The 27,571-nt window shown below is 49.2% G+C and overlaps 1 protein-coding gene and 1 long non-coding RNA gene across 2 annotated transcripts; one reads left to right on the top strand and one right to left on the bottom strand.

Annotated features, from left to right (window-relative positions):
• Positions 1-1,848: 1,848 nt before the first annotated feature.
• On the bottom strand, positions 1,849-27,560 carry LOC103001507 (uncharacterized). The gene is made up of 3 exons (XR_451435.2): positions 27,185-27,560; positions 6,047-6,159; positions 1,849-4,252 (listed from the first exon to the last, which is right to left on the bottom strand). It is a non-coding gene; the product is annotated as an uncharacterized LOC103001507 (long non-coding RNA).
• SULT1C4 (sulfotransferase family 1C member 4) lies at positions 9,737-17,868 on the top strand. The gene is made up of 7 exons (XM_007187202.2): positions 9,737-10,064; positions 12,514-12,639; positions 13,132-13,229; positions 13,519-13,645; positions 13,863-13,957; positions 16,632-16,812; positions 17,676-17,868. The coding sequence occupies exons 1-7, from the start codon at positions 9,911-9,913 to the stop codon at positions 17,789-17,791; spliced, it is 897 nt and encodes a 298-aa protein (XP_007187264.1). The 5' UTR covers positions 9,737-9,910; the 3' UTR covers positions 17,792-17,868.
• Positions 27,561-27,571: the final 11 nt, after the last annotated feature.

The raw sequence follows: 27,571 nt of genomic DNA, 5'->3' as shown, positions 1-27,571 counted from the left end.
TTTTGTTGTGGTGTGAGGGCTTCTCACTGCAGTGGCTTCTCTTGTTGCAGAGCACGGGCTCTAGGCGTGCAGGCTCAGTAGTTGTGGCTCGCGGGCTCTAGAGCGCAGGCTCAGTCGTTGTGGCGCACGGGCTTAGTTGCTCCGCAGCATGTGGAATCCTCCTGGACCAGGAATAGAACCCGTGTCCCCTGCATTGGCAGGTGGATTCTTAACCACTGCGCCACCAGGGAAGTCCCAGTGGATTAATTCTTAAACCTTTCTAGGCGTCTTCTCTCCCTCTCTCTCTTTTTGCTCCATGGAGTTAGAGCTTTACTGGAGGAATCTGGTGACCAGCTTTCTCCTCCTAAGAGGTTTACTTTTAGTTGGAAAACCCGCCATCTCTTCCTCATCATCCTCATCCTCTCTTCTCTCTCCCTTTGTGGGTTGTTGATCTAGGGTCACAGGGGTTGGAAAACCATGGCCCGTGGGCCAAACCCAGTGTCTGGTATGGCTGGAAGATGAGAAGGCTGTTGTATTTTCAAAAGGTGTTACAGAGACAACAGCACGGATGTGACCCACAGAGCCTGAAACCTCCACCATCTGGTCTCGTACAGAAGGGGGTTACTGAGCCCTGGTCCAGGAGAAGCCCAGCCAGGTCCATTCTGTGGGCAGAGCCCCTGAGGCCCCATCAACCCAGCAAGGCCTGTGCTTCCCGTTACCCAACTCCTGTTCCGGGCGGGGGACAGAAAACTAGCACAACCCCTCCCAGCACCCTCCACCGTCCAGGTCCCAGGGAGATGGAAGTTGGTGGAACGTCAGGTCACCCTCGGCTTCCAGCCCAGCCAGAAGCTGCCACCAGCCTCAGGCTGCTCTTGGGAGACGTGGGGCCCCATCTGGGGTTGGTTCCCAGAGGCAGACCCTGAGCTGAGGACCACGTGCTCCCAAGAGAGACTCATGGTTGGGGGGGGGGGGGAAGGGGGAGCAGGCTGGAGGGGCAGGAAGGGGTGGGGACTTAGCCCAGCTCAGCCCCGCCTGATCCTCAGGGGCTCTGGGGAGGGCCCGTCCTCGAGGCATCGGTCCTCCCTGGGGGGAGAGGTCAGCTCCCAGGCTCTCGTGCCCTCAGAGCATTGGGCAAAGCCGCCCAGCACCGAGGGCACCCTGCCTCTGAAGGAAGCCGCCCAGGCCCGTCAGAAGGAAGCACAGAGCTGGGATGAAGCAGCCTGGGGGCATCTGGGCAGAGCACCTGCGGGTCCCCACGTTTCCAGAGCGCCAGTGGGGAATAGCCCCCTTCTGAGTCCCATGTGAAAAGCTCCCTACCAGGAACCCCGAGCTCTGTGTGCCTGAGAGCCTCATCCTGCAGTGGGAAGCTGGGTGCTCGGGAGGGTAGCGGGTGGGATGGGGCAGCAGCCGATGCTCATTGGGTGGATTTGCCAGCCCGGCACGGTGGGCTCTGCCCCGACCCCTGGCCCCTTACCCCACCCCATCCTGCTGCCTGACATGTGGCCTCTCAGGTGGGAGCACCCAGCACCTGCTCCCTGCAGGGCAGAGGGGAGGGGGCCCAGCCGGTGGGGCCCTGGGAGAGCATGTCCCCTACTCAGGGCACGAGTCCTGCTGTACTCAGGGGAGCAGAGACTCAGGGTCAGGTCTGAACCGAGGGACTGAGACAGGGCAGCCGGAGAAGATGGGGCAGCCGGAGAAGATGGAGTAGGCGGCCTGGGGAGGGCCCCGTGTGATCAGGAGGAAGTTCGCAGGCTTGGAGGACGGCCGGGGTGGGAGGAGGGGAAGGGAGCAAACAGGAGGGTCTGGGGCAACACCTGAACCCCAGGGTACGAGACGGCGCAACTCCCAACAGAGCAGCTTCACTCAAACTAAAGGACGAAATATTGCTTTATTTTCTGAATGTATTAAATAGATCCTAGTTTCTGAAAGAAAGCTGAAAATATGAAAACACTTATACTTCTCCACCTGACATTGAATTTTATCATGAAACCTTTCACTGCGATAGAGGGACAGATCGGGGAGGGGATGTGTCACTGCTTTCCAGCGTATTGGGTCGTGTGGGTGTATCAACGCCTCCACACCACGAGAATTCACAATGAGGTTTGCCTGGCCCGTCAACCCCCAGCAGGATGTTTTGATTTTCAAAGATTTTCCTTAACAAACAGCCTTGGGGCGTTCAGGCTGGTGTGCAGTTACCTCCACGTTGATCTAAAACGGAAAAAAAATACTTCGAAATCGTGAAGCAATCTGAACACAAAGCTTCGCACTGGAAGCCTGTCGATTTACGATGAAAGCCCTTGGATGTCAGCGTTGTTTCTGGAAATTGTTGTAAGTGTCGGCCGTCAGCAGGGCTGGGAGTCTCGGGTGCCCAGGATCTGACTCTGCTTCTCCTGCAAACTGTGAGAGCAGGTTACAGCTCTGCTGACTAGTCCAAGGGCGTTTTGCGGGCTTTTGTCCCCCACTGGTGAATTCCACCAAACGTTTATTTTTTTTTTAACTTTTTATTTTATATTAGAGGATAGTTGATTAATACATTTCTTATTGAGAGACTGGGCTTCATTGTCAGAAGGAGATTGAAGACCGCAGGCTGCCAGCCTGTCTCAGCTTCTTCCAAGCTGCAGCCTGCGGACCTGGAATTCAACAGGAACGTACACTCCCCTCTCTCCACAACTCCGGATGGCGCCTCTGTGTGAGCTGCTCCCACACCCAACCTTCTCCAGGACTGTTGTGTTTGCAGCTTCTGGGGAGGTGTTCTCACATGTGGTACCTCCAGCCCCTCAGTCTTGGAGATGGTAGAGCCGGAGTCCGTCCCCTCCTGGTCCCCACCCCATCCTCACACACCATCTACTGCCCCTGATTTCCACCTGCTGTTCATGAAGGCACGACTTTCCTGGGCATTCTTCTCCTTGATCTCCCACAACTCAAATACTCTGATGTTATGAGGTAAAGCTAATACTTAAATAAAATGATGGAAAGCCAATACATGGTATGTTAAATGAAAAGTGGATACAAGAAGGAAGGAAATAGAGATATTTGTGTATAAATACACACTTATAACAAAGCAAGAAGGAAGTCGTCATGATGATTACAACCCTTGTCTCTGCAACTGGTCACGGTGGGTTTCTATAACCACCTTCTCCCCCTACCCGCTCCGTCTCCCCTTCGCCCTCAGCAAGCAGCTCCGCTGCCGTGCTTCTGACCTGGTGGTGACTGAGGCCTCCATTCCTGAAGGGTCTGGGCCATCAGCCATCCTGCCTGGGTGGGGTTCTTGTCGGTTCCCGCTGACCTTGAGCACAGGGCGTGGTGACACCGAGACGCCCCACGGGGGTCTCCGTGATCCAGACTCACTGGTCCTCACCTCCCGTGTGGATGCAGACACAGCCCAAATCCCCCTGGAGGTCAGGACAGGACCTCCCTTCTCTGCCTCTTGATTCTGAGGCGCAAGGAGCCCGGCGTGGCCGGTAAGTCTTAACTTCCAGTTCAATGGAGGCATTTTTGAGTCTTCTGGAGAAAGCGTCCCTCCCTTCGGACTAACCCCTCTGGTAGTTCTGGCAGCAGCACTGCACACAGAGAAGGCAGATCGCACCAGTCCGTGTCTCTTCCACTGCGGACAAAACGCTGCCCCTTCCGTGGTGGACATGGTCCAGTGTACTCAGCCTGGTGTCCAGGGACACTGGGAGCAACCAGCCAATCACAGGGTACCCATCAGGCTGACAAAGATGTTAGGACGTGCTGTACACATGGTCACTCAGATCTTTGCTTCCTACAAGTGTTCATTAGACATACACAATGGTGATATTTTGCACATCTCTACTGGTTTATTGACAGTACATGCCATGGTCTAAAGTGCTCTCTTCACTACTGGAAATAGACTCACTAGTGTCTTTACATCTAATCAGATTAGAGAACCAATTCCAGAAACCCCCAAAGCTAATTCAGAAAATTCATCCTCAAGACTCTGTTCCTCTAGAACCACTGTTGGCACCAAAATCTGTATTAGTCAGGTTCTCCAGAGAAATAGAACCTATGTATATACAGAAGAACTGGCTCACTCTGTTACAGAGGCTAACAAGCCCAAAAGCTGCAGAGCTGATGTCCTGGTTTGAAGCTCTCAGGCAGGAGAATTTTTCTTACTTGGGGTGTGTCAGTCTTTTGTTCCAGTCAGGCCTTCAACTGATTGGATGAGGTCCACCCTGATGACAGAGGGCATTCTGCTTCACTCTGATTACCAGCTCAAATGTTAGTCTCACCCAGGAACGCCTCACAGGAACACCTAGAATATCATTTGGCCAAATGTCTGGGCGCCCCACAGCCCAGTTAACATGAAATCAACCATCACAATCATGCAGGCTTCAACACTGAGGTCATGTGTTCTTACCAGCTCACCTCTAGCTTCCCCACGTAGTCACATGCTGGGTCCAGGAAAGTCCACCTCTGCCGGTCCTCTAGTTTCTGCTTCAGTGGCACATACCCCTCACCTGGGCTCTTATGGCAACTTGCAGTTCCCTCCCAGCCTCTACTCGGGTTTCCCCAAACCACCCTACAGCCGACTTCATACTAGGCTTAGAAGGCAGCGTCAAGTATGTCATCCTCCTGCGCACACGCTTCAGCGGTCATCTGCTGACCATCAAATTCACCCCTCTCCTTGGCCTCCAAAGTTTATCTCCATTTCTCTTTCCCACATGCTCTACACCAGTGGTCTCAGGATCCCTACATACTCTTAAAAATTATTGAGGACCCCCACTAGATCTTGTCTGTGTGGGTTATATCTATCAATGTTTTCAATATTAGAAACTAAAGCTGAGAAATTTTTAAAACACGGGAACACACACACTCATTCCATCCTCCCATTGGTCATCAAAATACTGACATCATCACACACAATACAGCTCTGGACCCACCTACACTCCTGAGAGAGGGAGTGTGAAACAGGCAAACACCGTCTTATTACCATGGAAACAGTGTTGATGTTGCAGAACCCCTGAAAGAGGGATCACCAGGGATTCCCAGAGCACTTGGGAAATTGCTGCTCAAGTTAAAATCAAACAGGACTGGTCTCCGGGCCCCAAACAGACTCACACCATCCCACCTCCTTGTCTTTATGAATCTGAGTCCTCTCTGCCCTGCCCTCCATCCCATGTCAGAGACTCTGCATTCTTTTCTGAAAGAGGAACTTAAATGTCATCCCTTTTGTGCGCTTTTTCATGCTGGCCACCACCACTTGCACGTGCGTGTGTGTGTGTGTGTGTGTGTGTGTGTGTATGTCTGCGTGTCTGTGTCTCTGTGGTGTGGTGCTCCAAGGACAAAGGTGCTTCAAGGACAAAGGACGACCCTGCCTGAAAAAGTTTCAGCCTTTCACCCTCTACGGGACTCTTAATCGCCCTCCCTGCCATGTTGCTGTGGTTATGAATTTCCTGAGTCCACCTGGGTGATGGGACCTGTCCCAAATAAGGAAAGGCATCTGCCCTGTCCCACTTTCACGCTGTAGAAGGAAGGTATATGTGCCTCGACCAATCAGTAAATGAAATTCTCATCTCGGACCATTCCTTTGTTTTCTGGCTATAAAAACTGATCAATAGCACATGTTCGGGCTCGACTCTCCCAGACTACTAGGAAGTCGGTCTGGCAGTGACCCTTCCCTCTAATAAATTCTATCTTCTTTACATTCTGCCTTGTGTCTGGAAATTCTTTTCCAACCTGCATTCAGACCACGACATGTGTGTGTCTGTGTGTCTGTCTGTGCATTTCCTTCCTCAGAATCTTCTAAGTATTTATTTTATTGACAACTCCTTTCTGGTATTTGTGTCCTTCTGTGATTGACGTTCACGTTCACGTATTTACCTTGTTCCTTTCTCTTACACACCTGTTGTTTTCTCCATCCCAACACTAATCTCCCCTCCTGCTATCCCACCCTGATTTTGCTTCGGGGAACGGCCCCTCCCCAAATGCATACAATTGCACCCTTCTCTGGCCAAAGGGTAAACACATGGCCCAGACTAGGCCAGTCAGATACTCTGCCTGGAATTTTAATTACAGCAGAAACTGACTTTATTCGGTGCTCACTTACCTTGAGAGAAGTGCCCTGAGGAGAGGCTGTCTTCCAGGTACGGCTCCCGGACCTACTCCACTGCCTGTCCTCGCACTTCTTCTTTCTTTCAGTTTTGTTACCTGTCCGGTATCCTATAAATAAAGCATTTTTGTGTCTAACTTGTGTCCGTTCTTGTTGCTTGCAACCAAGTAGCTCTAATAAGACACCCCCCGCCTCAGTATGTGTGTATAAACCCACACACGAGAGCAGGGCAAGTACAATCCTCCTCATCCTGTAAACCACCCCCCAACATCACACACACACACACACACACACACACACACAGAATAACCACACAAAGAATAAGTCGATATTACCTCCTATTCCAAAAGCAACGTTCCTTAAAAGGATTTATTATCATCACAATCAATTTAGTCTTAATGACATCATTCTCTGTGTGGGATGACATTTGAAGGTAACTGGGAACCCAAAACCGGAGGACAGGGCAGGATCTGATTCCTCCAATCATCAGAGTGGGTACTGGCAGTGGGGACCCAGAACTGATCAAAGTCCCAGCCCCAGGCAGCTCCCACCCCAGGGAAGAGATAACACCTACTCCGCAATGGCGCTGAGGCTCTGTCTGCCTGAGAGTCAGCAGGAAAGTCCGGGAAGACTCTCCCGCCTCCTTAAAGTATAATACAAGATGGCGGGTCGTTTGGAAATGAAGATACTGATGACAAACTGAAATCATAATGAGTGACCCCAGATCAGGCAGACAAACATGGAGCCGGGCGGCCTGGTCTCAGACACGTCCCTGCAGCAATGAGAACTTGAACTTTCTGAGACCTGCAACAACCCCAAGGCCACCAGCCTTTCCTAAAACACCTGCAGGCCTGCCCGCTTTGGTCTCAAGGCCGGTCCCCTGGTAACTGGGCAACAACGTCAGACCCCAACCAAGCCTGCTCAACCAGCTCCCTTAGTTCCAGCCAATCAGATCCTAACTACTGACAAACAGCGCAGGGAACTAATTGTGGCCTCAGCTGGGTTTGCCTGTATAAGCTTCTCCCACTTCATCGTCCGTCAGAACACAATTCAGGTGCTTCTCAGCTCTGCGTCTCCCAGCTACAGTCCTAACAAACCCCAAATAAACGCCTCTGTGTTTCCATCAGGTCTCTGTTTCTGAAATTTGGGTAAACAACACTAAAAGCACTCAGGAAATGTAGGTCACCTGTGGGCACAAGCACTTCCTGGGCCCACACCCCGCCAGATTTCCAACCAAAGAATACCGTGGTGTACCTATGCCTGGTACTACGGAAGACTGGTTTATAACAAAGAAGAAGGGGGAGGAGGGGAAGGAGGGAAGGAAGGGAGGGAGGGAGGGAGGGAGTTAGGAAGGGAGGGAAGGAGGGAGGGAGGGAGGGAGGGAGGAAAGGAGGGAGAGAGGGAGGGAGGAAGGAAGGGAGGGAAGGATGGAGGAAGGAAGGGAGGGAAGGAGGGAGGAAGGAAGGGAGGAAGGGAGGGAAGGAGGGAGGGAGGGAGGAAAGGAGGGAAGGAGGGAGGAAAGGAGGGAAGGAGGGAAGAGGAAAGCAAAGCAAAGAAAAGCTTATACCCCCACGAAACCAATGTAAGTTGTTCTGGGCCCTTCGATCCACCCATGGAGGGAGTCAGAACCAGGCTCAGCCCAGGCACACAGAGATGGAGATGCACTCTCAGGTCACCTTGGGAACCGTTGCCAGGCATGGACGGTACTTCCCTTCATGCTGAGTCATGGGCGTGCTGTGCTCATGGGGTGCTGTGAAGGTCTGGGTGGGAAGCGGTTTAAGCAAGAAAGGAGACTCCTGCCGGCAGGAACAGCATCTGGGGCAGCTGGGGGCGGGAGAAGCGTCTCAGGGTGGTTCTCTGTCAACTCGCTTCTGTGCTGACACTGAGCACCAGGGGTTAGCGCAGACCCCACAGGTCAAGGGCAAAGTCTTTCCCAAGACCCTCCCCAGATGCACCCACGAGTCATGGGGACCATCTGTGCTTCTGACCTACCAGCGCTAAATGTGGAAGGTCCCCATGACGCCCATAGCGTCCATAATGGTGCTTTCAGGACTCACTGGAAGCGCTACACCTACAATTACAGTTTCATCATAGAGGATTCAGATCATGACAGCCAAATGGAAGAGGTGCTGGGGGCAAGGTCTGGGGCAGAGGGAGCAGAGCTGCCGTGCCCTATCCCCTGTCCTCGTAGAGCCCGGGCACAGCACCCCCCTGCCCCGGCCCCTCACTGTGCTCACCGGCCGGGAAGCTGCACAGAGCCTCGGGGTCCGGGATTCGTGGGGTCTCATGTCACTGGTCACACGGCTGACCCCACTCTCCAAGCCCCTCTCCTCTCCCTGGAGGGGGCATGGGACGGAAAGGCCCAACCCTGTGATCACGTGCTTGATCTTCTGCCGTGGCGGCCCCTCCCCTGGAACTGTCTATGGGCCCAGCAGGTGTCACATCGTTGGCACAAACTCAGGTGTGGTCTAAAGGGACTCAATGGTGAACAACCAAAGGCTCCAAGCACTCAGGGACTTCCAAGAGCTTTTGAAACTCGGCATCGGGAACCAGAGACAAAGACCAGACGTGTTCTCGATTATATCACAAGGAGAAACAGGAGAGCTGGGCGGGTCTGGTCTTGTTTTCGAGGTGGTCAGCCGAGAAGGGTTGTGGTGGAAATAGGAGGGAAAAAAACCTCCGCTGGAGCCAGGAATGATTCCAAGGAAAGGCACAAGGAGGATAAATAAGCACCAGGGCTTTTAGGAAAACAAGGGGCTTACAGGGGATGTGGCACGAGCCTGGAGGTGAACTCCAGGAAGGAAGAAGCCAGAGGGTGTGTGTTCTGTAGCTCCCAAGTTTTTGCATCCACTTGGCTTCAAATAAGACAAACATGTTTTATTAGCTGTGGACAGACCCCGACTGATATGGACACTGAACAGCCTACAACAGGAAGGGAACCTTCCCTATTAGAGCCTCGTTTACTTTACTCTTAAAAATAACATCGCTGGGCTTCCCTGGTGGCGCAGTGGTTGAGGGTCTGCCTGCCAGTGCAGGGGACACGGGTTCGAGCCCTGGTCTGGGAAGATCCCACGTGCCGCGGAGCAGCTGGACCCGTGAGCCACAACTGCTGAGCCTGCGCGTCTGGAGCCTGTGCTCCGCAACAAGAGAGGCCGCGACAGTGAGAGGCCCGCGCACCGCGATGAAGAATGGCCCCTGCTCGCTGCAACTAGAGAGAGCTCTTGTGCAGAAATGAAGACCCAACACAGCCATAAATAAATAAATAAATAAATAAAAATTTTTTTAAAATAAATAAATAAATAAAATAACATCGCTGACCCCTTCGGCCATCTGTGCTGGGAGGTTCAATCTAGGCTGTCATTGTTAGCAGCACAGAAACTTCCCTCCAGCCTTTCGGTGTAGGCATTCTGCGTTGCAACCTGTAATCCCATGGGCAGATTCCCTGCAACTTCTTAATTAGCTTAAAATTCCCAGAAGAAACAATTAATGGAGATCTGTGAATTATTTTGTGAACACAGAGGAGAACTACAAGCGAGGTGGCACTGACTCTTGCTAATGGTACAGAACAGCAGGGCTGAATGCGCACAGGACCCTGGATGGCAGCCAGGAGCCAAGGGCTCGGCAGCTACATCACAGCCCCGCTGGGGCTGTGTAGGCCTTTGCGCTGTGTGCAAAGTCCTAAACAAGAGTCCCAGCTCCCTGGATGGGCTGGCTCCCCCCTCGACTGCCAGCCCAAGGCAGGGCCTGAGGTCTGAGCTCTGCCCTGTCTGTACGATGCCAAGAACGCAGCTCTGAGCTGACTGAGAGTAACACTCTCCTGGAGCAGAAATCTGATATCCAACGCTCTTGGCCTCGAACAAGATGGAGGATGTAAAATTTGACAGCACGGTGCGCCTGGCTGTGGACTACGTGGAGGGGATTCTGCAGCCCACGCCCACCTGTGACACCTGGGATCAGATCTGGAACTTCCAAGCCAGGCCTGATGATCTGCTCATTTCCACCTACCCGAAAGCAGGTAGGCGGGAGGGACGGGGGGGGAGACGCAGAGGAGGCTTAGGAAGAGAAGCGGGAAGGGTGCATCAATAATGAGATAAAGAAACCAACCTGGATCTGAGTGGAAAGCTGTTTACTGGGCAGAGTGATACCGCCAAGACAAATCACAGGTAGTAACTGAAACCACACAAAAAATATTAAAATGACCTACACATCTTAAGAATTTAATTCTTTCTGTGATGTACCTGTTTTTTTACTTCCCTGAAAGAGAGTGAATCAAACAGCCCAAAACAAAGGGGCCAGACTTGCTGCCTTACTTGTTCCCAGCACAGGCCCTTATAGCAGAGCCAGACAGGGTACCCCTGCCTGATCTAGGGAAGAGGAGGGGCTTGGGCTCTGCAATGCTGAGCTTGTAAGTCTCCCAGCTCAGGGTCCCAGAAATACTCTCTTAATTTCCACCCTCCCTGGTGGTATGTTGTGAACCTAGTTTCTTATTTCAATAGTCGGTTTAACAAAGTCACTGAAGAAACAAGACAAACTTGAGCTCAGCCACTGCATCATAAAAATGCAGGGGCGAGCAGAGAAAAAGAGTTCTCTGCAGTTATTTGTGTACATCTACAGTTAAACCAAAAATACAGTATTCAACTCATACCCCGATTGCATAGACATTTGCTCTTTGCAAAGTCAAGCTCCATGTCAATAACTTCTGCTACATGCTCACACACACGTGCACGCACACACACACATGCACGCACACACGCTCCACCCCCTTTGCCTTTATCTGTAACAGTCTGACAAAAGGCTCTACAGGCAGAAGGGGCCTTGGACTCACCCGTCCATCGGTTTCATATCGGCCCTGATTTTCTGATCTTACTCATCATAAGTCTGTCCAGAATTAAAATTTTCTAAATGTGAATTTCTGAAAGTACTCACTGGTGGGGATCACATCTCACTGCCTTAATTTCACCCACAACTCTTAATTTATTACCATAATTTCAGTACAACGCTTAATCGTTCATCTTTCCTCCACCTGCCAAATGTGAGCATTAAGATTCGGTTCATGTAGGGTTTTCATGGGTTAGGGGCGAGCAGGACTGTACAATCCAAACAACACACTCAAAAAGTGAAGCACTTGCCAGCTAAGGTGATATTTAGTCAATCACTCAAAACTCGTACACTAATAAAGGCTATATTGATCAGAGGGAAGAAGAAACAAGCTCAGATGATGGAATGGCTTACACCTAAATTTTTAGCAGAATAATAAATACTCTGTGACTGAGGCGAGACAAACACACTGTAGAACCGCTGACTGCTAGCTAGGGGACCATCTGACCCTGAACCTCCAGTCGCACTGGAGCCTGCCCCAGTGTTAGCCCGTGGCTGTCAATTCAGAATAAACACACAAAACGAGTACACTCGAACTTCCTTTGAGTCAATAGCTAAAGAAATATCGGTCCTGGATCCTGTAATGAAAGAGTGGGTGCCAGAAAATATTAGAAACCAGCTCATCGAGGATACAAACTGCAGTTGCTCTCTTGTCTTCTAAGCTGTGCCCCCTGGTAGACCTAGAAGTGCTGAATTGGGAGCTTGAGAAAGGGTCTCGTAACCAGAGTCGATCAGCCCAGACCCAGGACTCAGAGCTCAGTCCCCCAGCCTCCTCCCGCCACGGACTCAGTCAGGTGTCTGGTCAGTAGTCTTCAGCCAAGGCCGAAGGTCAGGTGGCAGCCCCACGCTGGTCAGGATGGGGCGGCCCGCAGGAGCTGACCGGAGCTAGGAGACAGAGGCCCTTCTCGGGGGCAGCGGGGGCAGTGAGGGCGCAGCCTCTGGGTCGAGGTTCCAGGCGGCAAAATGCGGAGTGGCCTCTGCACATCTTCTATCAATCAGACCTCTATCTCCTTCCCTCAAATCCCAGAAAGTAAATCAGATCTCAGGACATTTAGAATCTCAGCGGCAAAGGAGCCTAGGGGATGCACTTTCTAGCCTTTCAGGTAAAATAAAGGAAAGCGTGAAAATGGAGACTAAGCCCTAATCATTCATTCATTCGGCCAACATATAACAAGAGCTTCCTTCTGCGTAGCAACCCCATGCTATGCACTTGGGAAACAGAGTCTGAAGACCACACCGTGATGACTCTCCACATCACAGGCTGGTGAGAAAGACACTCGTTCTGCCTTTCTAAGGAACTATGCAGCTAACTCAATAGCATAACAATCCTAATTAATGGTTGTACAGAATAAAAAAAGAACTACATATTTATGAATCTAACGTCCACTCCAAATTGGAGTCTTTGTATAAAAACCCATATCATACCATATTATGATAACACAAGATATAAAAAAAGAAGGATGGTTTCTGAATTCCATTATAAAGCTGGCTTTAAAGTGCACACAGCTGCTCTAACAAGTGTTTGGTCACATTCTAAGAACTGCAGTAGATAAAGCCTGTGCTTCCTCATCTTCCTGGGGAATAAGGAACAACCTGGACGCAGGAGATCGTGGACTTGATACAAAACGAGGGTGATATTGACAGAAGCCAGCGGGCACCTACTCACAAGCGATTCCCCTTCATCGAGTGGAAAGTCCCGGGCATGGAATCTGGTGAGTACGGCACAGCTGCACTTGACCCCGGGCCTAGACACCCACCAGGGATTTTTACTATCCAGTAGCCCTCTCAGAATCCTAGGCATTCAAACAACCATCGATGGACTCCGTGACTATCTTTCTCACCGTCTGGCCATCGTTCTAACTCCAGACATTTTCTAATCAAGTTACCGTTTATGCAAAAGTAAGTTAAGTTTTGATTCTCCAATTAGAAATTAACTTCACTCCACAAGGATGAGCCTAGGTAAGATAATTTTATGGTGGAAGGGTTTGAATTTTTTAGGTTCTTCTTTATTTGGTTTATTGTTATGGTTAAAAACTGCTCTAGCCCAAAAAACCCATTCGTGGGCTACAAGTATTCTCTCAGATGAGATCCACAGAGAGTTACAGGCGGCCTGGAACTGTTCCTAACGTAGTAATAACAAAGCAGCAAGATTCTGAAGCAAATAGAGAAAAATAATGGGCAGTCATTGAAAATCAATTTTACAGGCTTGGAACAAGCTAATGCAATGCCCTCACCACGGATCCTGAAGACGCACCTTCCCATGCACTTGCTGCCACCATCCTTCCTGGAGAAAAACTGTAAGGTAAAGAGCCAAAGGAATTCAGAGTTGATCCCTTAGAAGGACCTCAGACTGGTCCTCAGTCAATTTCCTCTTAAAACATTTCTCTTGTTAAAAAAAAAAAAAAAAAAAAAGAGTCCACCTTGTCACATCATCAATATGCAAATTAATATGAATGCTTTCCACCTCCCACAAAAGCCAAACCACAGAAATGCAGCATCGGAAAAATTCATCTGTATGGAATATACCCACCCTAACATAACTGTTGGTCTAATCCTGGTTTTGCTTCTTCCCTCCCTCCCTCTGCTCCCAGATAATCTACGTAGCAAGAAACCCCAAGGACAGCATGGTGTCTTATTACCACTTCCAAAGGATGAATAAAGGGCTTCCTGCTCCAGGAACCTGGGAAGAGTACTTTGAGAGTTTTCTGGCTGGGAACGGTGAGAGAACTCAGCTTTGTTCCCATCCTTTCTCAAAATCCTCAAACACTCTACAAAGAAGTCATCCTCTCCTTAGAACAGCAGGGGCTCTGCCTTCTTTACGGTGAGGGAATCACCAGTGTGACCTTCTCCCTCTCGTCAGGACTCTCCTGCCAGGGGGGTGCTTGTCCGCGGGGTTTCTGCGACTCACTGCCCTATTTCTGATTCCGCCCTGCAGTGTGCTGGGGCTCTTGGTACGAGCACGTGAAGGGATGGTGGGACGCCAAGGACCGGCACCGCGTCCTCTACCTCTTCTACGAGGACATGAAGAGGGTAAGGGGCAGGGCCGGCTAACGTGCTCCCCTCTGACCGTAAAACATTTCAGTCATAATGTGCGGACCCCGTCAGGGACTCACGGATTGAAACAGGGCCCGGAAGACGCTTCATTTCACCGGCTGCAGCTGTCCACGCATCAAAGCACACCTGGGACGTCAGGAGTTTCTGTATCACACAGTCTCACCTGAGCTTCCTGGAGCTCTGGGCTCTGGGACACCTTTTCCTTACAGGCAGAGGACAGCAAAATGAGGGATACCTTTTTTTCTCCTTGTATGTAGATTTTTAAATTCCATTTAGAAGGGGGAAAAAAATCTAGCATATTTTGGGTTTTTTTATTAGTACTTGAGGAACGTCATAGTTTCAAGAAACAGTTTAAGAAATTATGGTGCAGTGGGAAACACTAATGGGTTAGGGTCAAAATTCCTGAATCCCAGTTCTGGCTTTACTGCCTGCTGGCAATTATTCTTTGTGAAGATGCTTAGCATCTAGGAATTTAGTTTCCTTACATGCAGAAAGGAGATAGTAATATGCACTCCAAGAGCTGTTATAACGACTAAATGAGGTGGTGTCATGAGAGTATATTGTAAATGGTCATCTACCCAGTCCTTTCTGTGACTCCACTGAATACAGGGATCTATACAGAATTACAGTCTCTGTTCTCGAATTTATAACTGAAAGCCTGGTTCTCAAAAGGTACGTCACAGACAGCTGCATGGCCTCTCAGAGCCCATGCCAGGCCTGCTAGGTCAGACGTGCAGTTTTAAAAGATTCCTCGGGGATTCCTGTGCACATTAGTTTAGCTGCATTTCTCTTAGGTTCCATCACTACTGGGCTTTATCCAGTTGTGTCTACAAAATATCTGAAGAGTGAAAAACACAGCATCATTTTTCTATGTTTTTTATTGAGATACAACTGACATGTAACATTATATTCGTTTCAGGTGTACAGGATAATGATTTGATATTTCTATGTACTGAGAAATTATCTCCATAATCAGTCAACATCTGTCACCACAAATAGTGACAAAAATTTTCTTTCTTGTGGTGAGAACTTTTAAGATCTATTCTCGGTACAGTGTTATTTTACTGTACGATACAATGTTATCAATTATACAATACAGTGTGATTATAGTCACCATGATGTACACTACATCCTAGGAGTTATTTATCTTACAACTGGAATTCTGAACATTTTGACCCCCTTCACCCACTCACCTCCCACCTCTGGCAACCACTGATCTGTTCTGTATGGTTTTTTTAAACAGGTAAGTTTCTAGGATTACATTTCTAGGAGGCTCAGAACCACGATTCAAGGGCTAGCAGGACAACCCATACACGTATCTGTATAAAATTCTCTCCCTTGTGTTTACTTGGTACAAAAGTGTGGAGACACCACAGAGAGCACCGAAAAACTAAACAACAGGAGGGCATACAAAAGGAGACTCTGGTCACATACACATATATGTACTGCTGGAGTTCAAGAGCTGTCTCATCACAGGATTCCAGATATAGACACTCAACTAAGGAATATTATGGCAGGGGTTATAAGAAAGGGTTTGCTCTTTTATGACTGGATGTGACAAACAGGGGCCATGATATCAGACGCTACTAAGCTAAGATCAGGGAAAGTCCATGTAGGTGACGCTTGCCCACATATCGTCAGAGCAGTGTCAAAGGAGGATGTGTCCCTGGGAACGGTGGATAGATCCCTGGGGTAGATCCTAATGCATTACGAATGCCAGGAAGAGACTTTACCGAAATGGGCAGTCTAACCTCAGGGTCCCCAGCGCCCTCTTACATGTTTCTGCTATCATGCTCTGGACCGTCACCTGCCTGTGGTCACTCAGAGCGCGCCGTTCTCAGCACTCTTGCTGATTCCTAGTCTGTGTGAGGCCAACTAAATTAAGCACTTTTGACATCCAAGCTTCAAAGCAGGAGCCCATTTTAAAGCAGGAGACACAGTGGCGGGGATAAACGCTCCCACCGGCAACGCACCACTCCTCCCGGACACAGGGGCCTTCCCACACCGCAGCGCCCCTGGGCCGCGTCCCTCTGAGGAGGGAACAGTGGCGACAATGGGGCTGAAACCTTCTCAGAGACACCAAAGCACCCGGACCAGCTGGGCACTGCAGCTGCTGCCACGGGGCCTCTTGGGTGCAAAGAAGTCCCTCCCACCCTCGTGCCCCCCTCACCGGCACCACTGGGAAGGTCTGGGGCCACTTCTGCCCACATGAGAAGCAGGAGACGGGCCGCTGTGGCCGGGTCCCCGACGCTGCCGCAACACCTGCTCTCAGCATCGGTCCAGTGGCTGTCCCCACGGGGCGTTCAGCTGGACGGGCTAGAGCAGGACATTTGGGCCTGACTCCGGACACATCCCTCCGTGGCACGTGCCCCGTGCGCTGCACGTCACTGTGTGGTGAGTGTCTCACCGACACGCTCAGTTGACGCTTCCGTGTTAGAACAAGAAGAGCGTAATGACTCCAATTGATACAGTCACCACATCAAAATGAGTCATTTCTGAAAAGCTGAGCATTTGTGAGACACGATTTTTTAAAATTTTAATTCATGACATGTTACTGATTACTAGCATTCATTCCAACAGTCTTTTAAAACTATTATTTATTGATATAAATTATCTTATATCAAGTCTTTTCTTTTGACTCTGATCATAGAACCCAAAGCATGAAATTCAGAAGCTGGCAGAATTTATTGGAAAGAGCCTAGACGATAAAGTTCTGGATAAAATTGTCCATTACAGTTCATTTGACGTCATGAAGCAGAACCCAATGGCAAACTACACGTCGATTCCAGCTGAATTCATGAACCACTCTATTTCTCCATTCATGAGAAAAGGTTTTTATGTTTCCTTTTCACCATAATCTTAAAGGAACTGTCCAATATTTCAGAGTCTTTGGGGAGTTTCTTTTCTATAGATAAGAAAAATAAGATAAAAAATAATTGGTTCTGGGAAAAGAATTATTTAAGAAACCACAGATGAAATGAAATCAATGTTCAGCCACAACTGGAGAGTGAGGTTTGGTGTCTAAGTCCAACCCTTTATCTTCACCTTCCTTCTGGAGTTCTGGCTGATAAGGTGAAAATATACAGAATTAAGTCAGATGGAGCAAAGAATCCACTTTACAGAGGGCTCTAAGCTATCAGAGAGGTGCATTCACTCCAAAATACTCACTGACTGGAGTGGCTACTATGTACCAGGCACTGTTCTGGGCAACGTTCAGAGCAGTGAACAAAACACACGAAAATTCAGGATAATAGTTGCTAGTAAGTACTATGGAGAAAAAGCAGTCTGGGAAAGGTAACAGGGATTGCACTTGGAGAACTGGAGGGGAATCTTCTTTTTCTTCCCTCCTTTTTCAAAACCGCACGTTGAGTCCTTCCAGAAGCAGGTCCTGCCTGGTCTGCCTGCAGGATGCCAGCCACAGGCACAAGCACCGAGCGTGCTGTGACGGGCAGGAGGGAAAGACAAGAGAGCTCCTCAGACCTGCTGTTCACGCGGCCGTGTCACCTCCCGACCCACAAGCCAGACAGGCGATTCCGCCCCCTTCCAGGAGGAGACGCTGCCAGGCCAGCCAGAGAAATGTTTGCCCAACTCTCCCTCCCTGACGGGGAGTAGAAATTCTCACACAGAAGCGGGAGAATAGAGAAATCCAAATCCCCCCACGGTACTGACACCCACCACCCCACGTCTGTTTCAGGGGCCGTGGGAGATTGGAAGAATCATTTCACTGTGGCCCAGAACGAGAGATTTGATGAAGATCACGAGAAGAAGATGGCAGACACCACTCTAACCTCCCACTTCCGATTCTCGTAAGGAAGAAAAAGAACCAGGGTCATCGGTGTGGAAGCTGATTACCCCGACCACGTGATACTGGATTCAGGTGGTCAGACTAGTGCTCCTTGTGTTTGCTTTTGTTCACCCTAAAAAAAGTGACAGGGCTATCAGAGGTCAGGGCAAGGTGGAGGGTGGGCAGGGTGGCAGCGTGAAAACCATGGCCTCATTGCTAATTAGCATCACATGTCAGTTTTCCACAGATCGTGCGCTTGTTAACGTATTAAAAATGCTTCGGTCATCACACAAAAACACACTAAAATTTACAGATTAAGTTCAAGCCAATTTTTAAATGCAGCACTAAAATGTGTAAACAGTTATTTCTAGCAATTTCTTGGTAGCCAAGTAACCGTCAGGTGACTCTGTTTCTAATTCACTCCAGTGCATCCACCCCAGCCTCTCGCCGCAGCCTCTACATTTAACGGGACTCGCCCCCCTCAGCCCAGCCGCGCTGCAAACCATCCCGGTCTCCCATCTTAACCTCCCTCCCTCCAGCGCCTCTGCAATCCTGTTCTAATCCATCAGCAACACCTGTCGGTTTCACTTGCAGGAAGTCTCATCTCTACAGCCATCCCCCTGGTTCAGAAGCCTCTCCCTCTTGCCTATAAGCTACCTAACTCTTCTCTGTTCATCATACATCTGCCAAGCTTCTTTTCCCACAACAAGACTCATTACATTTTTCTTTAGCTCAGAATCCTTCAATGATTCTGAATGTTCACTGCCTAGAAGATAAATCCCAAGCTTTTTAGCCATCAATTCAAAGGCAGCTACAACCATATGACACGGTTGACTGACCTTCCAAACCACCTTCCAGCTGGATTTTATTCTGCCAACCACCCTCCGTGCCCCAGCGACGAGTCCCCGCGCTGGGCCCGAGCACATCTCACAGGTTCCCAGACGATGAGTTTCACTTTCACCCCACCTCCTCCTGACATTTCCTTTCCTTCCTTCCTACCCATCCAAAACATAGACAACAAGTCCAATAACCAGCACAGGTCTCCCATCTTCCTACAGATACTGCAACCTGAAGGGACCAGCTGCTCTTCTGAAGTCCTTTACACTTAGCATAATTCTTCTGTGATTAAGATTAAAGTATATCATGCTCTCTCTTGGATGTCTATATTGTCTCTTTTGTGCATATTTAAACTTTCATTTATTTTTTCTCCAAGATAGAGAGACATTGCTAGATACTTCATTGCACACCAAATGGCAAACAACATGTTCAAAAATAAGTAACTTAAATACTATATCAGTTAAGGAAATCTAAAAAGCTAACTTTTTATATTCTAAGTAGTCCCTGGAACAGCTATCATCTATAGCTGTGCTGTGTTAGCTACTAGCTGCGTGTGGCTATTTAAATTATTTAAAATTTGGAAAGATCCATGCACCCCAATGTTCACAGCAGCACATTTACAATAGCCAAGACATGGAAACAACCTAAATGTCCATTGATAGATGAATGGATAAATGAGATGTGGTACATATATACAATGGAATATTACTCAGACATAGAAAATGCAACCTTGTCATTTGTGACAACATGGATGGACCTAGAGGATTTTACACTAAGTGAAATAATCAAAGACAAATACCGTATCATTACACTTACATGTGGAATCTAAAAAACAAAACAAACAAAACAAAACAGAAACTGACTCACAGGTACAGAATGTAATGTACAGCATAGGGAATATAGTCAATAGCACTGCAATAATTTTATATGGTAACAGATGGTTACTAGACTTATTGTGGTGATCAATCCTTAATGAATATAAATGTCAAATCACTATGTTGAACACTTGAATATTAATATAATATTGTATGTCAACTATACTTCAATTAAAAAAAGTAAAAAGAGGGCTTCCTTGGTGGTACAGTGGTTAAGAATCCACCTGCCAATGCAGGGGACACGGGTTCAAGCCCTGGTCCGGGAAGATCCCACATGCCGCGGAGCAACTAAGCCCGTGCGCCACAACAACTGAGCCTGCGCTCTAGAGCCTGCGAGCTACAACTACTGAGCCCATGTGCCAGAACTACTGAAGCCCGCGCGCCTAGAGCCCATGCTCCGCAGCAAGAGAAGCCACCGCAATGAGAAGCCCCCGCTCACCACAACTAAAGAAAGCCCGTGCACAGCAACAAAGACCCAACACAGCCAAAAATAAATAATTAATAAATAAATAAATTTATTTTTTAAAAAATAATAAAACTTAAAAAAAAGAAAAAGAAGAACATCTGGGTATTTTCAAGTCTACAGCCGTGGGTTTACGTAAATAATTTGTCATATTGCTTTTAAAATAAATAATTACATTGTTAAATGTTTAGACTATTACACTGAAATACTGTCTAAATGAAAATAATAAACTGTTATTCACAAATTTTTAAAAAATTAAAAATAAGTTTAAAAGTCAAATATGTAGAGGCAGAGAGCAGAGCTGTGGCAACCAGGGGCTGGATGAGGGGGAAACTTGGAGATACTGGTCAAAGGGTACAAAGTTGCGGTCATGTAGGATAAGTCTAGAGATGTGGTGCACAGCATGACGACAACAGTTAATATGACTGAATACTGGAGATTGCTAAGAGAGTAGATTTCAGATACTCTCATCACACACACAAAAATTGTAAGTGTATGTGGAGATGTGTTAATTACCTGACTGTAGTAATCACTCTATGTTTATGCATATCAAATCATGTACACCTTAAATATATACAATTACCGTTAGAAAATAAAATAAATTTTTTTAATTAAAATGAAAATAAAACAGACCCTGTTATATAACATTGCTTTATTTTCTACATAACTCGTGTATCTATTAAATTAATGGTTTCCCTGCTTATGGTGTGTCTCTACCACTAGTTCAGCAGGGAGACTTTTTCTGTCTTAATTACAGCTGTACTTCCCCCACCCAGTGCCTAGCAGAATGCTTGGTGCACAGAAGATGCTCTGTTAATGTGTGTGCACCGAATGAACCACTACACAGCAGCAGCCCCCATGTTTTCCTGTTCTAGCCCAACCCAATTAACCACCAGCGGCAGGATGTCCTCCTCGGTCTCTGAGCCGACGGGAAGTGCCAGGCTGACCTCCTTGCCCCCTCTATTGGCCAGTGGAGTCCGGAGACAACCTAGCGCACCACTGCTTTGGACCTGCAGTCTTAGCCCAGAAGAGCCACCCTGCCTAACAACCACGGTGCCTGGAACCTTCTCTTGTGCTTGAATTACCCATGCTTAGTTTCTTTGCCAGTTATCTAGAAATAGGCAGAAAGGGACCAAACTTTACCTAACAGACCCTTGCCTGGATCATGTGCCTCCTCTGTGTCTGGGTCTTCAGATGATGCTAAAAAACACCGCATTCAAAAGTAGCAGGAGCGCTTCGTGAGGCCACTGTCCTTCTGACACATTAGAGGTGAATCCATCTAAACACAGCAGGCCCCTTATTTTGAACCCTACTCAAATTCAGTCCTATAATAATAGATAATCTGAAATGATCAGACCCAAAACTCAACATGCAGTTGTTAAAGAAATGAGACTATAGGTGTGATTTCTTATAAATTCCTTCAGCTTGACAAAGGTCTCTGTGTCTGGTTTTATTTCATGCGAATAGAAACAAGAAGTCCTTAAGGGCTGTAAACAAGGTGCACTGAGATATCTGCAGAATTCAAGGGATTAAAGATAATTATCTAACGGATAGGACTATACTTCTTCTGAGATCTTAACATGATTTTTTCAGTTTTCATAAAGGGATGTAAGGCTTACCAAGAGTAAAATTTGGTTTTGTTTGTTTTGGCTGCACCGTGTGCATACGATCTTAGTTCCCCGACCAGGGATCGAACCCATGCCCCCTGCATTGGGAGCACAGAGCCTTAACCACTGGACCACCAGGGAAGTCCCACTAAGAGTAAAATTTAGATACCAAGCAAAGGTCATTTGTTTGCGAAAAGAATTGCATCTGGAGATCCAGCACACAACCAAATCTTTGGGAGAAGGGGTTTGCCCGCTGTTGCCTTGTTGAGTTTACTAAAAGGTGTACCAATTTAAATCAACAGACAGTGGGAGAAGTGGGACGAAGGGAACACGACAAGAATAAGGGTAGTGGACTGAGGCAAATCCTTTTAATTTCACCAGACCTACATTTAATTTTCATAATAAAGACACAGTGGTACTGTGAAAACAGAGAGTTGTTGTTTTTTAACTGCAGGTGCAGAGGGTTGATAGAGGGCATCCACACAAAACCTACTTTCACCATGATACCTAACGGTCAAAGACTGAACACCGCTGCTCTTAGATCAGATCATGGCAAGAATGTTCACTCACACCCCTTCCAACACAGTATTGGGGGCCTCAGCCTATGCGGCAGGGAAATAAATAATACATATAATGCATACTTTTGGAAAGGAAGAAATAAAACTGTCCCTCTTCTTAGATGACATGATTGTCTGTGTGAAAAATCCAGAGGAAAAACGTACAAAAAGCCTCATAAAACAAAAAAGTGAGTTCACAAGATACAAGGTGTTGAGAGGCAGTTCTGCTTGGATTTCTCACATTTCTGAGCATCTTTCAGGCAGCGGCAATTACGGTCTTTGACCTGGACTATCTTTTCAAAGACACTGGGGAGCTGAAACAAATGGTGTCGGCAACAAGGATGCAGAGCTTTCCATGGACCGAAAAATCAGAATTTCACTTGGTTAAGCCCTGAGCAGCCACCTCCCTGCTTAAATAAAGTGTAATTAGTATAAAGCCTTGTTTACTGACATGGAGCTGCTCTGTCCCTCTGCTTCCCGGACCCCTCCCTCCACATCTGTCCCCTCTACCCAGATCCTTGAAAAAGAAAGATGATTAGGGTATGGGCAACGGTCTCGCTCCCTCCAAGATGGATATGAGTCCGTACGCATCCACGTGAACATGCTCAGGAACACCAAGAGCGAGGGGCTCAAGTTTCTACGACTCTGTTAGGTAAAGACACCCAAGTCACCATCCTCCCCGGGCCCTGGTAGGGCAGGAGTGCCCACATTCTCCTGGCGGGGTCTGGACAGGGTTCACCAGAAGAAAGGAAGCCAAAGGGACCCTACGGGAGGGGCGCTTTCGGTTGATTCAATGTCCTACTGTCCCTACGTCTGAATGTTATGTGGGAACTGACACGTCATACGTCTGTGCTTCTCCGTCCTGAGTGCCAGAGGGGATCGTCCCCGTAAGAAAGAGCCTCCTGTAAAAAGGGGGAGTGGGAGAAACCCCTTTGCCATTTGCTACCAGTGTGTGTGCATGTGCATGTGCGTGCACGTGTGTGTGTGTGTGTGTGTGTGTGTGTAGGGCCGGGGGATTTTGTGGCGATGCGTCTTACATCCAGAGCACCCCGAGAGAGATGACGGCTCTCAGCTGGCAGGTTAGAAGCCCCCATTTCAATGGCCCTGAAGGGGGACTCACCACGCCCTCCTAACAGGCAGCCTCCCCGGTGAAAGTCAGGGGCCTGACAACAAGTAAAGCTTCTGGAACTATGGCTCCAGACTGCCTGCACTCTGCCCTACCCTCACCATCACCACCATAGAGGCCAAAAGCCTTACTAGGGGTACTGGGGACGTTCTTCTTGGTCCTTTACGTTGGCTAGCCCATAAACTGGTACCATCTGAGTGTCGTGCAGAACGACAGGCTTCCCCTGAAGGTGTCCGGCAAGCTGTGGCACGCTAGCTACTCTGGTGGCTCTGCACGCCCAGTAAGCAGTTTGAGCCAGAAGTCTCTGTGACTGATGACCGCTGACAGAGCCTCTGGGGAAGGGAGGAGCCCCACCTGCAAGTGCCCCTGGGGGTTTGCCCTCGGTGCCTCCCGGGATGGTTGCTGGCCGCGTCCCCCCTGAAGAGCAGCCATCAGCGTCCCGGGAGCCCCTGTCAAAACTGGGTGACTGACCCAGGTAGGCCTCGTGAACCTCCAGCCTGATACTCCCATTTTGGGGTGGCTCGACTCACAAATCCTTGCCTGTCGAGTGCAAATGGTGGATTCAAGAGCGGCGGCCTGGCCACGCAGGCATCTGGGCCCTACCTGCGAAAGCAGCAGCTACCTCTCCAGGGAAAGCTTTGCCCCCCGCTGAGCCAGGTGAGTCATTGCACTGGCTCACTGGAGCCCTCAATTCACAGACGCCCCTAAACGCTGAGCCTGCTTTGACTAAGCGAAAGCTCACTGATTTGCACCGGACTGCAGTGCCAGCCCTGCAACACCAAAAGCGGACACGGCCCCTCCACCCAGAGGCCGGAACCCAGGCCCCTCTCAGGGCTCTGGCCAGTGCCTGCCTCGGTGAACCTTGCTCTGTGCTTACTGACCCCTGGGCTTTGCCAGTGGCCTAGCTACCGGGTCTGCCATTATGAAAACTAGAGTAGCATTGAAGACACCCCCCTTGGGGCCGTGAACTGTGGAAACAAATGATGACTGCTGACTGCACTTTCCGGGGCCGTCATGTGGATGTCCACAGAAAGGGCCCTTCTCTGATGGGACACACGGGAACTAAACTGCTAGGTGGGCACGCGCTGCCCTGGTTGCTACCATCCTGCTGCCCGGATCCACCATCACATCAGACGTGACAACGCAGCCGCCGTCACAGGAAAGGCACAAAGTGAAGGGCTCCGTCTCTGCAGAGGCTGCCACTGGGTTCCGGACTGGTGACTCCTGCCCAGAGCTGCTCTGGCCTCTCCTGGCAGACTGACCTCCGACCCCTCCCAGGCGTTCTATTGGTGGAGACTCAACACCGATGACACTTTTTCAGGTTTTGGTGCTGCTGTTTCAGTCCGGTCAGCCAGCTGCAGTCACACCGTTGCAGCCCCTGAAACTAGAATTTGTCGTGTGTTTGGTTTTGTGGAGTTTGCAACCCGAACATAGCATGCCTTTTACCAAAAAAGCAGCTCGACGATGGCTGACCAGGGGGTATTCCATGGCGCTCCCGTGCTCCCTGCCTTCCGCAGGCATTTGATATTGTTAAGCACTGAAATGGCCTCTGTAAAAATCAACTCAAAAAGGGCTTGACTGCTTCCCTCACATCCTGGTCTGCACACCTTACCAAGGCAGGTGGTCACGAAATGTGGCTATCCCCAGAAAGACGCCCTCTGCCACTTGCTGGGTAATGATCCGGAAGAACAGTTGGCAGCTCCTTAAAAAGTTAAACATGCACTTACCATAGAAGCCAGCAATTTCCCCTCCTAGGCCCGTACCCTAGAGAAATAAACGCTTATGTCCACACAAAGCTCTGTACGTGACTGTTTACAGCGGCTCTATTCATACTTACCCCAACAGTGGAGACGAGCCCAAACGTCCTGCAGTTGGTGAATGGGTAATAAGGGCCATCCGTACAGTGAAGATCGGTTAGCGATGGAAGGGGACAAATTATTGACAAATGAGACAACCTGAACGCATCTCAAAGGCATTTTGCTGAGGGAAAGAAGCCTGTCTCGAAAGGTTTGTTTCCATTTATATGACATTCATGAATGACAAAGTGATAGTGATGAAGGATAGATGATGGTTGTCAGAGCTTAGGGACGGGAGGCGTGTCGGCCACGATGCGGTAGGATGAGGGTAATGGAACTATTCTGTGGACTGATTATGCCAGTGATTACAAGAGTCTGTACCTGTGTTCAAATTCAAAGAACTGTATGCCAAAAGAAAAGATAATATTACTGTACGTTAATTGAAAAAATAAAATAAAAGGTGGGGAGGACTTCAAAAATGCCAAATTTCTTATTCTTTTTTTTATTGAGATATAATTGACATATAACATTAGTTTCAGGTGTACAATATAATGATTTGATATTTGTATGTATTGCGAAATGATCATCACAGTAACTCTAGTAAATATCCATCATTTCTTTCTTGTGATGAGAACTTTTAAGATCGACTCTCTTAGCAACTTTCAAGTATACAGTAGAGTATTATTATTATTATTATTATTATTTTTTTATTTTTAGCTGTGTTGGGTCTTCGTTTCTGTGCGAGGGCTTTCTCCAGTTGCGGCAAGCGGGGGCCACTCTTCATCGCGGTGCGCGGGCCTCTCACTGTTGCGGCCTCTCTTGTTGCGGAGCACAGGCTCCAGTCGCGCAGGCTCAGTAGTTGTGGCTCACGGGACCAGCTGCTCCGCGGCATGTGGGATCTTCCCAGCCCAGGGCTAGAACCCGTGTCCCCTGCATTAGCAGGCAGACTCCCAACCCCTGCGCCACCAGGGAAGCCCCAGCAGAGTATTATTAACTGTAGTCACCATGCTGCGCACAACATCCCCCGGACTTATTTGCTTCATAAATCAGAGTTTGTACTTCTCGACCCCCTTCACCCATTTTGCCCACTCCCACACCCTGCCTCTGCCACACCAATCTCTTCTCTGTATCTATGAGTTCGGTTGTTTGGGGGCTTTTTTTGGTTTTGTTTTATAAAATGTCAAAAATGTCCAAAATTTGACCAAAATTTTGGTCAAAATTTCGGTCCATTTTATAAAAGACAAAGAAAGGCTGTGGAAATGTTCCAGATTAAAGAAGCCTAAGGAGATGTGACAATTAAATGCAAAACCTGATTCTAGCCTGGATCCCATACTGGAAGGGAAAAAACAAATGCTATAACGTCCTTGATGTTAATAGATACAACAAAATCCCTGTAGTCTCAGTTCTAAGTTGCCTCAAAACCCAGAAGAAAATGACCAGTGATCTTGGGTTCTGTCCTGCTGATTGGTTTCTGTATCAATTAATTCATAGATTCAATTAAGTCTTCATGCAGTGCAACGCATGAATATATATACAAGGCAACGGACTAGATGGAGAGGAGGCAACAGAAAGTCCTCTTTTTCTCCAAAAGGTGCTCAAAGTCTCGACTTTCACCAACACGACCTGCCAACGCACTTAGTCACTCTTCCTTAACGGTATTCACTGCCACGTAAACATTGAGAACTTTGGTGGCTTTCACGAATTACTCGTGATTTTTCCAAAAAGCTGTCTGAGACTATTTCTCTAGTCCCGAGGAAAGTCACTCATTTTACAACCCCGCCCAGTGTCCAGATTTACGGGCATTTTCCGAAGCCAGCTCACTGCCGGGGGATCCTTTCCCCAAGCTGGCGAACTTCATCCCACGACCTGCGTCAGGGCGTGACAAGTGACAGCCAGCGCCAGGCTGGTGGCTCACGGAGCGGAGGGGAGGCACCGGCTGCAGCAGCACATCTTCGCCCCAGACCGTCCTGGCGCCGCCCGTCCCCACCGGGCGGGGGCCCCCAGGCCGCCTCCCTCCCCCGGCCAGCGTCCCCCCACTCGGGCCTGTTTCCTCAGTCCCGCTCAAAGAAAGAGTTACCGGCCACGAAAGGCAGGTGTCAGCACAGGTCCCCAACCCGCCCGTCCACCCGGAGCGGGGCTGGGCGCCGGGACTACTCACCGTCCAGGAGGAGGGCCGGCGTCCAGGCTGCCAGGCGGGACAGCGCTCCCGCTCTGCGGTCACCCACTCGCCTCAGGAACAGCTGCGCCTCGTCCCCTCGGCCACCTGCAGCCGCAGGGCACAGCCACGCGCCCGTTCCGAGGCTAAGGGCCTCTGGGGGAACTGAGGGGGGCTGAGGGGACAGCTGAGGGCACAGGAGGACAGGAGATAGGACAGGTGAGGGACAGGAGAGGGAACAGGAGATGGGACAGCTAAGGGGACAGGTGAGGGGACAGGAGACTGGGGCGGCCGCCTGAGCGCGCGCGGTCCCACAGCGCCCGACCCTCCCAGGAGGGGCCGGGCCCTCCACTGCCCTGGTGGCGCGGCGGGCCCCGCCCACGGGCCCGC

This window comes from Balaenoptera acutorostrata, chromosome 12, assembly GCF_949987535.1.
Source record: "Balaenoptera acutorostrata chromosome 12, mBalAcu1.1, whole genome shotgun sequence".
NCBI classification, from domain to species: domain Eukaryota; kingdom Metazoa; phylum Chordata; class Mammalia; order Artiodactyla; family Balaenopteridae; genus Balaenoptera; species Balaenoptera acutorostrata.
The sequence above is the reverse complement of the archived record's forward strand: the minus strand, read 5'-3'. Positions and strand labels throughout refer to the sequence as shown.

Bases quoted from the DNA above. Each gene is read 5' to 3' on its own strand.
- SULT1C4 (XM_007187202.2), top strand. From the start codon at position 9,911: ATGGAGGATGTAAAATTTGACAGCACGGTGCGCCTGGCTGTGGACTAC. The intron at 10,065-12,513 runs GTAGGCGGGAGG...CTGGGGAATAAG, and splicing joins TTCCACCTACCCGAAAGCAG to GAACAACCTGGACGCAGGAG. The intron at 16,813-17,675 runs GTTTTTATGTTT...CGTCTGTTTCAG, and splicing joins TTCTCCATTCATGAGAAAAG to GGGCCGTGGGAGATTGGAAG.